This window comes from Pyxicephalus adspersus, chromosome 5 (genome assembly GCF_032062135.1).
Source record: "Pyxicephalus adspersus chromosome 5, UCB_Pads_2.0, whole genome shotgun sequence".
Lineage (NCBI taxonomy): Eukaryota > Metazoa > Chordata > Amphibia > Anura > Pyxicephalidae > Pyxicephalus > Pyxicephalus adspersus.
Window position 1 is genome coordinate 82,774,802 of NC_092862.1, and position 12,304 is coordinate 82,787,105.

General features: G+C 39.3%; 1 protein-coding gene across 6 annotated transcripts in view; it reads left to right on the forward strand.

Moving 5' to 3' along the window:
- Window positions 1-12,304, forward strand: part of MARCHF6 (membrane associated ring-CH-type finger 6) — a 314,477-nt gene that overhangs the window by 11,409 nt on the left and 290,764 nt on the right. For 5 of the 6 annotated variants that reach the window (XR_011920873.1, XM_072411957.1, XM_072411959.1 and 2 more), the window contains exons 2-3: window positions 521-620; window positions 7,062-7,135. Coding sequence is in view for 5 of the 6 variants with exons in the window: in XM_072411957.1 (XP_072268058.1) it covers window positions 521-620; window positions 7,062-7,135 (174 nt within the window). In the remaining variant the exon portion in view is untranslated. The remainder of the gene's footprint in view (window positions 1-520; window positions 621-7,061; window positions 7,136-12,304) is intronic. The other variant, XM_072411958.1, reaches the window with a different exon arrangement.

Here is a 12,304-nt window from a genome sequence, read left to right on the forward strand (position 1 = left end):
AAAATCGGTGACGTCAACACAAACTTACTGCTAACACCCTCTCCACTCTGTCGGGGGGGCTCTACTTGTATAAGTGGTTAATAGAACAGGTTCTGTAGACATCTGTGGAATCAGCTGACGAGGGTGTAAAAGTAGTGCGCTTCTTCTTGACGCTAACATGGACCTCTAAGGCTGAGTTCATACTTGAGTTATTTGGTCAGTTTTGGCCCTGTGACTGCCCAAAAAGGGGAAGTGTGCAGTGATTCTAATAGCGACGCCTGTCATCTGCATGTCATACTGACAGTATTATTTCACTACCACAGCAGACTCCCTATGCGTGTTACTGCAGGGCACAGTGTTCTACACCACTATCAAGGCTCTCTGCAACCCGGAATGTATGCTCCCATTAATGTATACATCCCATGATGTATGCTTCAGTGTATAAGGTTTATACTTTATTTAAAGTATAGTTATTTTATTATTATATATTATTATTTAAAGTAGTTCCTGTAATTTAATGTTTTTTCCTGTTTTTGCCTAGAAGACATATGCCGTGTGTGTCGTTCGGAAGGAACTACGGAAAAGCCTCTTTATCATCCATGTGTGTGTACTGGTAGTATAAAATTTATTCATCAGGAATGGTAAGTTGAGAATTATGTTAGCTTTATATTATATTTATATAAATAATGTGTTTAAATATTTTACACCAAGAGTTATAAAACTCTGTTACATTTAGAACAGTGTCCATGTAGCTAACAGGCTTTGAACACCCACCCCAAGAACTTTTTCTAAATACAGTGGTACCTTGGTATAAGTCCTTAATCCGTTCCAGATCCTAGGACTTATACCAAACAAATTTTTCCCATAAGAAATGGAAAATGATTATTCCTATTGTTATTGGCATATCATACATTGATGGGGCTGTATGAAATAATTTAAACACTGCCTAATACTAAAATACATAAATACAAACGCAAATAGATGAAATAAATGAAAATTTTACCTCACTTTACCTTGCCAAGAATAGTCGAGTGCTTACTAGGATGGTGCTGAGAAGGGAGGAGGAGATGTTCTGTAATTCACAAAGCATTGTTCACTGAATGGTAGCAACTGGTGTACTGATGCTCGTGGGCAGTCGTGGCTTTGTCTCGAGAGAGGTAATTAAGAGTAGCGTGCAGTGTTATGACCCATTTTGACTCATACAAGTTCTAGCACAAAGGTTGTATACCAAGCAAAATTTTTTGTGTCCAAACAGGACTTATACCAAGTTGTACTTATTCTAAAGCAGACTTATACCGAGGTACCACTGTACTTAGACCAAGTGTAGTTCTCTGACTGCATTTACCAACAATCAGCCAGGACTTATTCGCTAACATTAAAGTAGATTTTCATCCATTTTGTGGTGTGACCATAATGATGTGGGTGTGTCCAGTAAAAATGATATGCAAATATTATCTACAACAACTAGGATAGAGTTAGGGTACAAAGAGTGAATTATGTGTTGTAATGACCTAAATTTAGGGTGAACAAAACTTCTATGGATATCAATTCCTCAAATTTCAGCCCTCCAGCCTTAGAGAGTTTCAAGATATGGAGTCACAAGTACAAAAGCATGACAAAAACCCAGATCTCTTTTCCATTGTTGGGTCTCCGTAGTCCTTAAATTGATCCTGCACAAACCTTCGGGGCCAGTTATATGAAAAAAAGCATTGGAGTGGGGCACACATATAGCTGTCACTTAATAGTGGGTATTTATCTTCTTGGAATTCTCTCCTGTAGCCATAAGGGCCCTCTGTTTATCCTGAACATTCCAGTGCTAGAACACAGTCAGAGTGTGTAAGGGTTTTACAATAGTGAGTTGTTCAGCAAGTCAGCGTTATAAGATGGGCAACATTATCAGGCTCTTCCATCAATTTTTCCTACTAAGTGGCTGCTAAGCAGTTGTCTGATGACATCCAGGTGTTTAAATGTAAGTACCATGGCAATATGCCCAGCAGGAACGGGAGAACACTGTAATGTATACATTCATGTGAAAAAGTACATCCTTTTTCAAGTTTCAGATTTGTCAAAACAAGGTTTGTCAGGTAAGTGCAACCTTCAATGAAAAACAACACGTTATTTTTACGCAGTGTTACTAATTTTTTAACAGACACTAAGTCAAAATGCAGAAGCACTGTGTGGCAAATTAGGTATACCCTTGTCACACCCATTGTAATAAGGTAAGTAGCAGCCAGGTTTAGCTAATGAAATGTACTTAAATAAATGGTCATCTGAAAGTGGGACCACTTCTATAAAAGCAGAAGTATAGGCAGTTTGCTGGTATAGAGTATTCAGGTGTGTTAACAAAAGACATTAGGAATGATTTTTAGAGAAGCAATTGTTATTGCCCATTACTCTGAAAAGGGTTTATGAACATTTCAAAACAACTTTAATATTCTCCTCTCGTAAGTAATATTTTCAACTGTAGAATATTGGACTTGAAATGTTAAAAGTTATGACGGTACAATTAGAAAAAGTCTGAACAAACTCTTTAAAGGGTTGCCAGGAGAAACCTCTTCTCTCATAAAAGAACAGTTGTATCTGAACAAACCCCAAAACTACTGGAACAATTTTCTTTGGACAGGCAAGGTTGAAGTGCAAATGTTTGGCCATAATGCATACCAGTGCCACATTTGTCAAAATCCAAGCACAGTCTGTTGACCAAGACACCTCATACCAGTTGTCAAGCATGGTGAGGGAGAGGGTGATGAATTAGTTAAGTTTGATGGGCAGACGCAAGACCTGGGCACCTTGCAGTCATTGAGTATTCTGTATACTAAAATATTTTCTATATTCAAATGTGAGGTGCAACAGCTAAAGCTAAGTAATATTAAGCAAAGTAATAAGGAGTGGGGCAAACTTCCTTAACAATTATGTTACAACGCTAGTCATACGAAAATGATTATTTCATGTTATTACTGCTAAATTTGGTATATGGCTTTATTAAAAGTCATTTACACTGAGAGATTTCAAAATTGTTGCAATTTTTTTAGGGATGTTGAAAGGTTTTGTTAATCTTGTCAGCCTAAATGCAAGTAACAGCTTCAGATAAAATCGAAAAAACACTTTTTTTTTTTTTTTTTAATTGCATGTCACATTAATTTTTATATTGTTAAAGCGTACCTAAACTCAGAATTTTCAATTTACATAAAAAGTAGAGAACCCTTTTATTGTAGGGTAAAAATTGTTTTTGTTTTTTTTTTTTAAACACCCTTTCAAAAAAAAAAAAAAGGTGCAGCACAGCCCCCTAATTCTCGGCTGCCTAGGCGGTCGAGAATGAATGGGAGCGCAAAGCCTCCCGGGATACCCAGAAGGGAACCCAGGAGGATCTTGGGCGCTCCTGTTGCACAATTCCGAGCATCTCGAGCATGCTCAGAAGGAGCCTTTTTCCGCAAGGAGAAACATTTGCCTATCTCACTCATGAACATTTTTTTGACATGTGACAACCCAGTTTCTGGTATGAATCAAGCAGATTCTGAACGCCATCCTTGTATCCAGGAGATTTATGGTTTGCCCAAAAAATTTCAAACTTGAATGCATCCCAAGCTTCTAGCTCAGCTGCTGAGAGAGATTTTTTGAAAACATCATCCTGCAAAACAGACTTGATTTGTGGCCCTATAAATATCCCTTCCTTCATTTTTGCAGTGCTTATGTTTGGAAACTTCTCAACAAGGTAGTGAAAACCCCCATGTAGCTTGATTTACCCATAACCTTTACAAGGTTCTTCATCAACCCTAACTTAATATGGAGAGGAGGCAGAAATATTTTATGTGTCAATCAAGCTTGACATATTGGTCTCCCGAAGACTTGGCTGTCCCACAGGCATAGGAAACAGCAATATTTTGTGAATCCTCCTTGCATTCCCATCAGTTGGAACAACTGGTACAGATGACATAGGAAGCCCAAGATTTATCCTGGTCACCAAGTGGACAGCCGAAATATAATTTGTATATCTTTTTAAGTTCTGTGGTAATTTGGCAGCGTTGTGCTTTCGTTGTGAATGAACCACACACGTAACAGAATCTGTCTGGATCATTAAGGCAATTTCTAGGCATGATGACAAATAAAATGAATCACAGTTAGTGCTGTCTCTAACCTTAAAAAAGGAAAACTGTCTTTAAATTTTTAAATTATAGGCCCAAACGAAAACCCAGTCTGGATACTTTTTTTTTTAAGGGCTTCTATATAAGACCTCCACCGGAAGACCCCTTTCCTGCATGACCAATGTTCAGATTTGTTTTTGAGACCGACCCCCAAGGCGAACACCAAGAGAAATGAAGTGTAGTGTTTGATAGCACAAATTCAGTTTTGCAATGGATAAATGCCTGTGGTATTTACATGCTCATTGTAAGGTGTACCACTCCATATACAGGAACAGGCCATTTCTGAAAAAAATCAGCTATATCTAAAGACTGGTATATTTTTTGTTTTTGAATTTAGGTACCCTTCGAAAAATATATTAACAAGAAAAATTACTTTTTGCTTTTGAATTGTTTTTTGCAGCAAATGGGGAAATGGCATAGTCAGGTGTTTTTGTACCTGTTAACTTAGTGAAGATTTTAGTAGTTTTCTCAGAAAGGCAAAATAAAATAGAACCAGCAACCAGATTAGTCTACAATCCCAAATCTATTGAATGCTCAAATTTTATACTGTCACTTTTTACACTGCCAGGCCCAAGCAATGGAATATGAGAGGAAGGTGCATGCTTTCCAATACATAAAGTATTGGGTAAACCCGGTGCAGTGTATAACTTAAGAGGCGAGTATAATTAGGTCAGGGGCAGCTTTGCACAGATGCTGTCACTTTACCCTGAAAAACAACAGAATTTTCACCTTACATAAAAAAATTCTAAGTTTAGGTATGCTTTAAGCCTTTTTACTATTATTATTAAACATTATTTATATATCGCCAACATATTACACATCGCTGTACATTAAATAAAAATTTTTTTTTAAATAAATATACAGTAGAACCTTGGTTATCCAGCACCTACAGGGAATGTCTGATTCCGAAAAAAATTTCCCCATTCACCTCTTGTCCCTATTCACCTCTAGTGCTGAATGGCTGAGAATAGGGAAACCCTGATTGAGCTGTAATCAGGGTTTCCCTTTTCTCAGCCAATCACGGAGCGGACATTCAACGGGGCTCTGTTCTGCTCTCATAACAGCTCCACTCTCCTGATTGCTCCCGCTGCCCTAGTGGAGCTGTGGTATGTGTTCTTGGCTGCAGGAGCAATCAAGAAAGCGGAGCTGTGGGGTGCCGGTAATATGAGTTCTAGATAACCGGGGTTCTACTGTAATAGCTATTTCTGACCTTCAATGCCAAATACCCAATACAGTTCATCACCTAGCTATGTTTGGTTAATTTGGGGGATCAAGATAAACTTTGAGAAAAGTCAATTACTGTTTATAAATTGTCCAGGGTATAGGAGGAAGAATGCTGTTTGGACAAACCAATGTGGCTTTCTGGAGAGATTACTTTTGCCTCCTTTTGCAATAAAATTACCCTAGACCGGGGGTCGGCAAACTTTGTGGACTACTAGGCCATTTCGGGAGGTCAAGAAGGCACACTAGGCCAGAAGAAACAAGGTGTCCAAGGGAAGGTTTTAAATTTAAAAATACAGTATGATCAATGGGAAACATGATGTTGCATGTTCTTAGAGACAGATACAATATCAGGTTCTAATGATGAGGAGTTCAGCAACTCGTCTTGCAGAACAGCTGCTCGCACGAATAAGTGCTGCCAAACATTGTGATCACATGCTTGGCACGGGCTAACATCATTGGAAACTGAGCATGTGGCAGCTGGCGGTAGAAGTCAATGAAAGTCTCTGTATGTGTGTGCGTGCTTGGCATCGAAATGCCCCTTGAGATTCGACCGCTTGAAAGTGTTGTGGGTGTCTTTGCACACTATACACGGGGCTTTGTTGCTGCATTGGACAAAGAATAATTTGTCAGTCCATTCGGGGTTGAAGACACTACGTTTGAGGTCAACCTTCCGGAGACTGGTAGCTGTGCGTTGCTTCTGCTCTTTAGGCATAGTATTTGGGGTTACTGTGCAGGAACTTGATGATATCGCCGGAACTCGCGTTAATGCGACAATTCAATTAGGCCGGATCCAACAATAAATAACTAGGGGGGGCGTTAGGCCGGACTTGAATACTGGCTAGGCCGTATCCGGCCTAAAGGCTGGAATTTACCTACTTCTGCCCTAGACCTTTATTCCTGGAACCATGAACCTCTATTTAAGTAGATTGTCTATAAGGCTCAGGCTTAGAACTACCATATTATCAGGATAAAATGGGTCTGGTCAAAATCCTAAATTATACATTTTACAGATTACTCACACACCTATACTGGTCTATAGTCTCTTCTACTATCTTCCAGGGTAGAAAATCGGATGTTTAGATATTGGTTAGAGAAGTGGATTTTACACTCAAAAGTTTCTCTGAAACATGGAGGTTTGGGAAACTAATTCACTGTGCTGATGTCATTGTACATTTCCACCTGGTTGGATCACATGCACTTTTTTTTCACGTATCACACCCAGCACATGCTAGTAGATGGGGGGCGGGACTGCCAGTGTCCTGCTCTCATCATAGGTGAGCTGTGCTTCCCCGTCCACCTCTAATGAGCAGCCCCACCTTCATTCATTTAAAAGATAAGGGCTGCTGATGAAAGGTGGGTGGGGAGACATGACTGTCAAAGACATTTGGGAGAAGGGGAGAACGATATTGTTTGCTGATATTTTTTTGTTTTTTTGCTATACAAACAATATTTTTAACATGATTGATATTTATTAACTCAACAGAGTTACCTTTCGCATTTAAAGGACAATTTGAAGGTATTGTTTGTTTGCAGTAAAATTTAAATTGGTGTATTTGTTCCTAAAACTAAATGGCTTTTTAAACATTTGCACAAATATAAATGGCTTTTTAAACATTTGCACAAATATAAATGGCTTTTTAAACATTTGCACAAATATAAATACCTTGTGACTGGCAAAAAAATAACGCTGACTTGTTTTATCTTTTCTTGTTTCAGCTTAGTTCAGTGGCTTAAACACAGCAGAAAAGAATACTGTGAATTGTGCAAGCACAGATTTGCTTTTACCCCAAGTAAGTTTGCTTTCTCTTACAGTTGTGCAATAAACCCTGTTCTATCAGTTTGTATAGTATTCTAGATAAGGATAAATACAGACATATCAATCCTTATACACCAGTGTTTAACCCATGCATTTTTTTAAGCTGTGTGAGAAGAACATGCAGTCGGTGGCAGCCCCTGTATTTTGACCCAACTCATCAGTAACCACCCAAAAACAGCCAGGAGGTTACTGAAGTGCCAGGTGGTGCACCCAGCTAAAAGTGGCTGGGGAGAACACTGTGCACTTATGAACCAAAAAATAAAAACCAATAGCAGTTGAAATAAATAACATTGACTATCTTGTTGCTGTGGCACTAGAGAAGGGATGGGATTTTATGATGAGAGAGAAAACTGTTGTTTTTGAAGGTGATGTGCTGGAAGCAAGAACATTTTAGCAGCTGGAGCTTACTGCTATGTTGTCTCCAGCAACTAGTATGGGGCGGGTGAAGTGGTTGGAATATAGTCAATTTCATGATTACATAGTTGTCCCATATCAACTTATAGATGTGTTATGGAAATGAAAGCACAGAGCCTCTTGGGATACATGCGTCATGATTTCCACAAGGCTTGGGCCTTGAGAATGGGCATGTGCAGGAGGAACTTTTCTGTCATTGAAAAAAAAAGAATGGCGACCTCCACATGTGCAGATCAGCACTTTTTTTTTTGACAAATACAGCGGCATACCTCACAGATCTGTGCAAGTAATGTTTTTTTGGAATGGATTTTTTACTTTAGGCCCACTTGAATAAAAAGAGTTTAGTAATATTAAAGTTAAGTATCAGCTCTTCGGGTCCCCTGCGTACCCTGTAAACTTCAAGTTTCTAAAACAATCGGTGTAGGGGATATGAAGGTTTATACATTGGGTTGATGACAGCAGCATGGACACAGACACAGCTCTCATTCCGTTGCTGTCTGAGAGGTAGGATTATTTCACAGTACAAGGTGGCCGGGGAGCAGCACAGCTGATTGCCCAGGTCTATAGAACACCCCCATTCTTGGGGAGCTTACACTGAAGCTAGATTTTCTCATAGGACACTGGTGCTTCTGCCTCCTGTCATTTGCGTTCCCCAACTCACCAGCCATGGCCCGGGGGTTTGGGAGCACTGTACGGTGTATTCAGCTAGACAGTCAATTAAACAATTCTCAGAATATTCAGTAAATACAAGTTTACTTTTTTCTTGTAGTATTAACTGACAATAATGTTTGTTGCCCAAAATAACAGATTTTGTATATACAAATAATAAACGCTGTAAACCTATACATATAGATTTCTTGCTGTGGTAACTTGCAGACAATTGAAGTCTCAATCTTGATGTAACGTGGAACTGGCTCTAGAAGGCTTCCTACGTCAAGGATTACTTCCTGCTCACATATTTCCTTTATGACATTATTGCTGTTGTCACATAGGAGCTCAGCAGTCATGCAATGAATAGTCACATAGGAGATACAACATATTTCCTATGCATAATTTTCCTTTATACGTTAATAGTTATGAAGTAAGCACACTCCCTCTCTGGCGCTGTACTATAGTTTCACTAGACTGTTATGAACTCAAAATTCATTTTCCAAAAGAAGAACAATAACCTTTTAAGATTGGTCTTGCATAAAACCTTGCAATCTCTTACTTAATAATGGTTATGTCTGTTTTGTCTGACATTACAATCTCTGCTTGGCAGTATGTTAAATTCCACTGGCCTTTTATTCCTACTTTCCTGACTATTAGTAACCCATTACTCAATTTGATTTTTGCTTAATTTTTCTGCAAATTTGTGAAGCCGCTCTTTTTAATGGAGGTTCAGGATTACCTCTTTCCCCTGGTATATTTGTTATCTTTCCATTCTTCCTCGCAACTTGCAACAGGTAATGCATTTGTAAATTATTGCAGATACTAAGCACTTACCACTTTGGACCTAGAAACCTGCATCTCTAAGTGTACCTTCTGCTTTATGATGCCATTGATGCGCAACTTGAAATTTTACAGGCAATGTGGGTTATGGGCAATGATAATAGCCTGACCTACATCTGTTAATCTTGCAAGAGACAAGTGACCGCCTACTCTGAACAGTCAATAATCTGTAACAGAAAAGGACTGTTTTTTTTATTTTTTGCCCTGGGAAGCACCTCTGCACTGAAGAAATTATTATAGGTTTGCATATGAAGGGTATTTCAAGCAGACTTCTGGAAACCTTTGGCAACATGGATGAGTCCAGCTATAGTCCCAACTAGTGTCTTCTTTTAGTTTGATAACCACTCAATGCAATGTTAAAGAAAGGTAGATTCAGAAGCTCTAGTGGTATAGTTTTCCACTTCTAATTTAATTTCAGGATCAATTTCAGACATTGTTAGAGGTTAAGCATTCAGTAGATTCTAGACAATACTATCTGGTTGACACAGAGAAGATGGGATTGGGAATCATAGTGTTCTGATGACAGGCTATTTGAATAGGCTTAGTACAGTGATGGCGAACCTTTTAGAGACCGAGTGCCCAAACTGCAACCCAAACACCACCTATTCATCACCAACACAGCAATTTTAGAAAAAACAACTCAAACATTAACATCTTTAACGCAATAACAGAGCTTATAATTATACAAACAACTTTTTATTGAAAGGTAAAAGTTTGTATTTGGCATGCTTTTCAACAACCAGTTAGATTTTTGCTGTTGTATGCATGCTGATAATTTGTCTAACCTAGCCTCCTACTTTTAAGTTTTAGAACAACACATGCAGCAATCAGGTTATCTGTTAGTCTGTTTCTGGTGTCAGATTTGATATAATTCAAAGCTGAAACAGCTGCTCACGAGCATAGGATGATCCAAACAAAGTAAGGAAAGCAATCCCAGGTGCTTTCATTGACTTAAAATTACACAGGTCAACAAAAAATTAGTTTTGATAATCATCAGAAGCCACAACAAACTTTTCTAAACCTGTTTTCAGTTTTTCACTTAAAGCTCCCACAGATTACCCTAAAAACATGAACAGTTCCTGAGTTATGAGTACTATTATAGTTAACAATGTACGTGCATGTATTTTTTGTATTAAAATGTAAGCACCATTGAAGTGAATGTTATTACATCCTCAGTGTGAAGTAAAATAATGCACACTGTGGTATAGATCCACTGAACAGTGCCAGTCAGGTACCAGCCTCTTCAGAAATGCTTAGAGTATGATTTTATTGTGTACTCTTTGTCTGGATTGTCATGGTACAGCATCCAGCAGTAGTCAGCCATTATACTTTCATTCCAGAAACCTTGGTAGCAGCGCTCCATTAACTGAATGTCCTGGTGAAAACATTCTCCTTGTTTGTCACTCACCATACCAAGATTTTCTAGGAAGAATTCTAGATGTGAGTGCAAGAAATGTATTTTTAATGACATGCAACAACCCAGTTTCTGGTATGAATCAAACAGATTCTGAACTCCTTCCGTGTATGCAGGAGACTTATGGTTGCCCAAGAAATCTTCACACAGCCACTTGAATGCATCCAAAGCTTCTAGCTCAGATGCTGAGAGAGATGGTTTGAAAACATCATCCTGCAAAACAGACTTGATCTGTGGCCCTATAAATATTCCTTCCTTCATTTTTGCAGTGCTCATGTTTGAAAACTTCTCAACAAGGTAGTGAAAACCCATGGCGCTTGATTTACCCATAGCCTTTACAAGGTTCTTCATCGAGCCTAACTTAATATGGAGAGGAGGCAGAAATATTTTATGTGGATCAACCAGAGGAAGAACCTTGAAACTGCATGTTCCAGGCTTATAGGTATCTCTTGGTAGCCAATCACGCTTGTCATAATGGTCTCCCGTAGATTGTCTGTCCCACAGGCATAGGAAACAGCAATATTTTGTGAATCTTCCTTGCATTCCTATCAGCAAGCCTTTGGATCTTTAGACCTTTAGATCCCCACAGATGTTCCACTGGTGTGTTTTATACTGGATTGCTTCAAGTAGTAACTTCATGTTGTCATAGGACTCCTTTAGGTTAACGGAATGGGTAATCGGTAAACTTGGTTTGGAATTACCAATATGCAATAAGACTGTTTTCAAGATTCTTTTAGAGGAATCAATGATGATACGCCATTCGGATGGAACATGCTCTTGTGACAAACTGGTAAAGAGTGCGTTTATGTCATGAAAGTAGCACAGTGAGCAGCCATCTTTAGTAAAGAATGTTGTCAAGTTATCATTTCATTTTCTGTAGTGAGTTACAGGTAAACCCTTTGCAAGCAAGTGCTTCTGTTTAAGCCTTGAAGCAAGAAGTTCTGCTTTGTCTTTGGCGAGATTTAGATCACGAATGAGACCATTCAGTTCTGCTTGTGTAAAGGTCTCCGGTTCTGAGTCTTCATCAGCCAAGTAGTCAGGATCAGATGATTCAGGGTTGTAACTGGCTGCAACTCCAGCGCATTCCTCATCAGTTTCTACAGAAGCAAGTTCATCATGTGGCGGTACTGAAACTGGCAATGAATCATCATGGAGAACAGGCTTAATTGCAGAATCGAGGCTGAGGTATGTAATTTTGTGCTTAGATTTACCTGGGAATCCACTTTTGTTGACGCGGCAAAAATAGCAGTTGATTAGATGGTCTTGCGTTTCTCTCCACACCATCGGGATTGCAAATGGCATTGCTGCTTTACGCCGATTTAGCCAGTCACGCAGTCCGTTGGAACAACTGGTACAGATGACATGTGGAGCCCAAGACTGATCCTGGCCACCAAGTGGACAGCCCAAATATAATTTGTATTTCTTTTTAAGTTCTGTGGTAATTTGACAACAATGTGCTTTCGTTGTGAATGAACCACACACGTAACAAAATCTGTCTGGATCATTAGGGCAATTTCTAGGCATGATGACAAATGAAGTAAATCGCAGTTAGTGCTGTCTCTAACCTTATAGGGGGGGGTGAGGGGGGTCTGCCTGTGTGCCAATCGCATCAAGGCGAGATGTGTGCCGCCCACCTCTCCCCGGCAACAGCAATCCCCTGGATGACTGCTGAGCACAGAGCAGCCTCACTGAGATCCCTGCAGAGCATAAGAGCTGTGGATAGGAGGTTGGCAGGGGAGGCACAGCAGCCGGGCTGAGCAACCAGCTAAATCCTTCTGGGGAGAACTATGCTTCTATTTTCTATTCTATTTTCAAGTGTTTTAC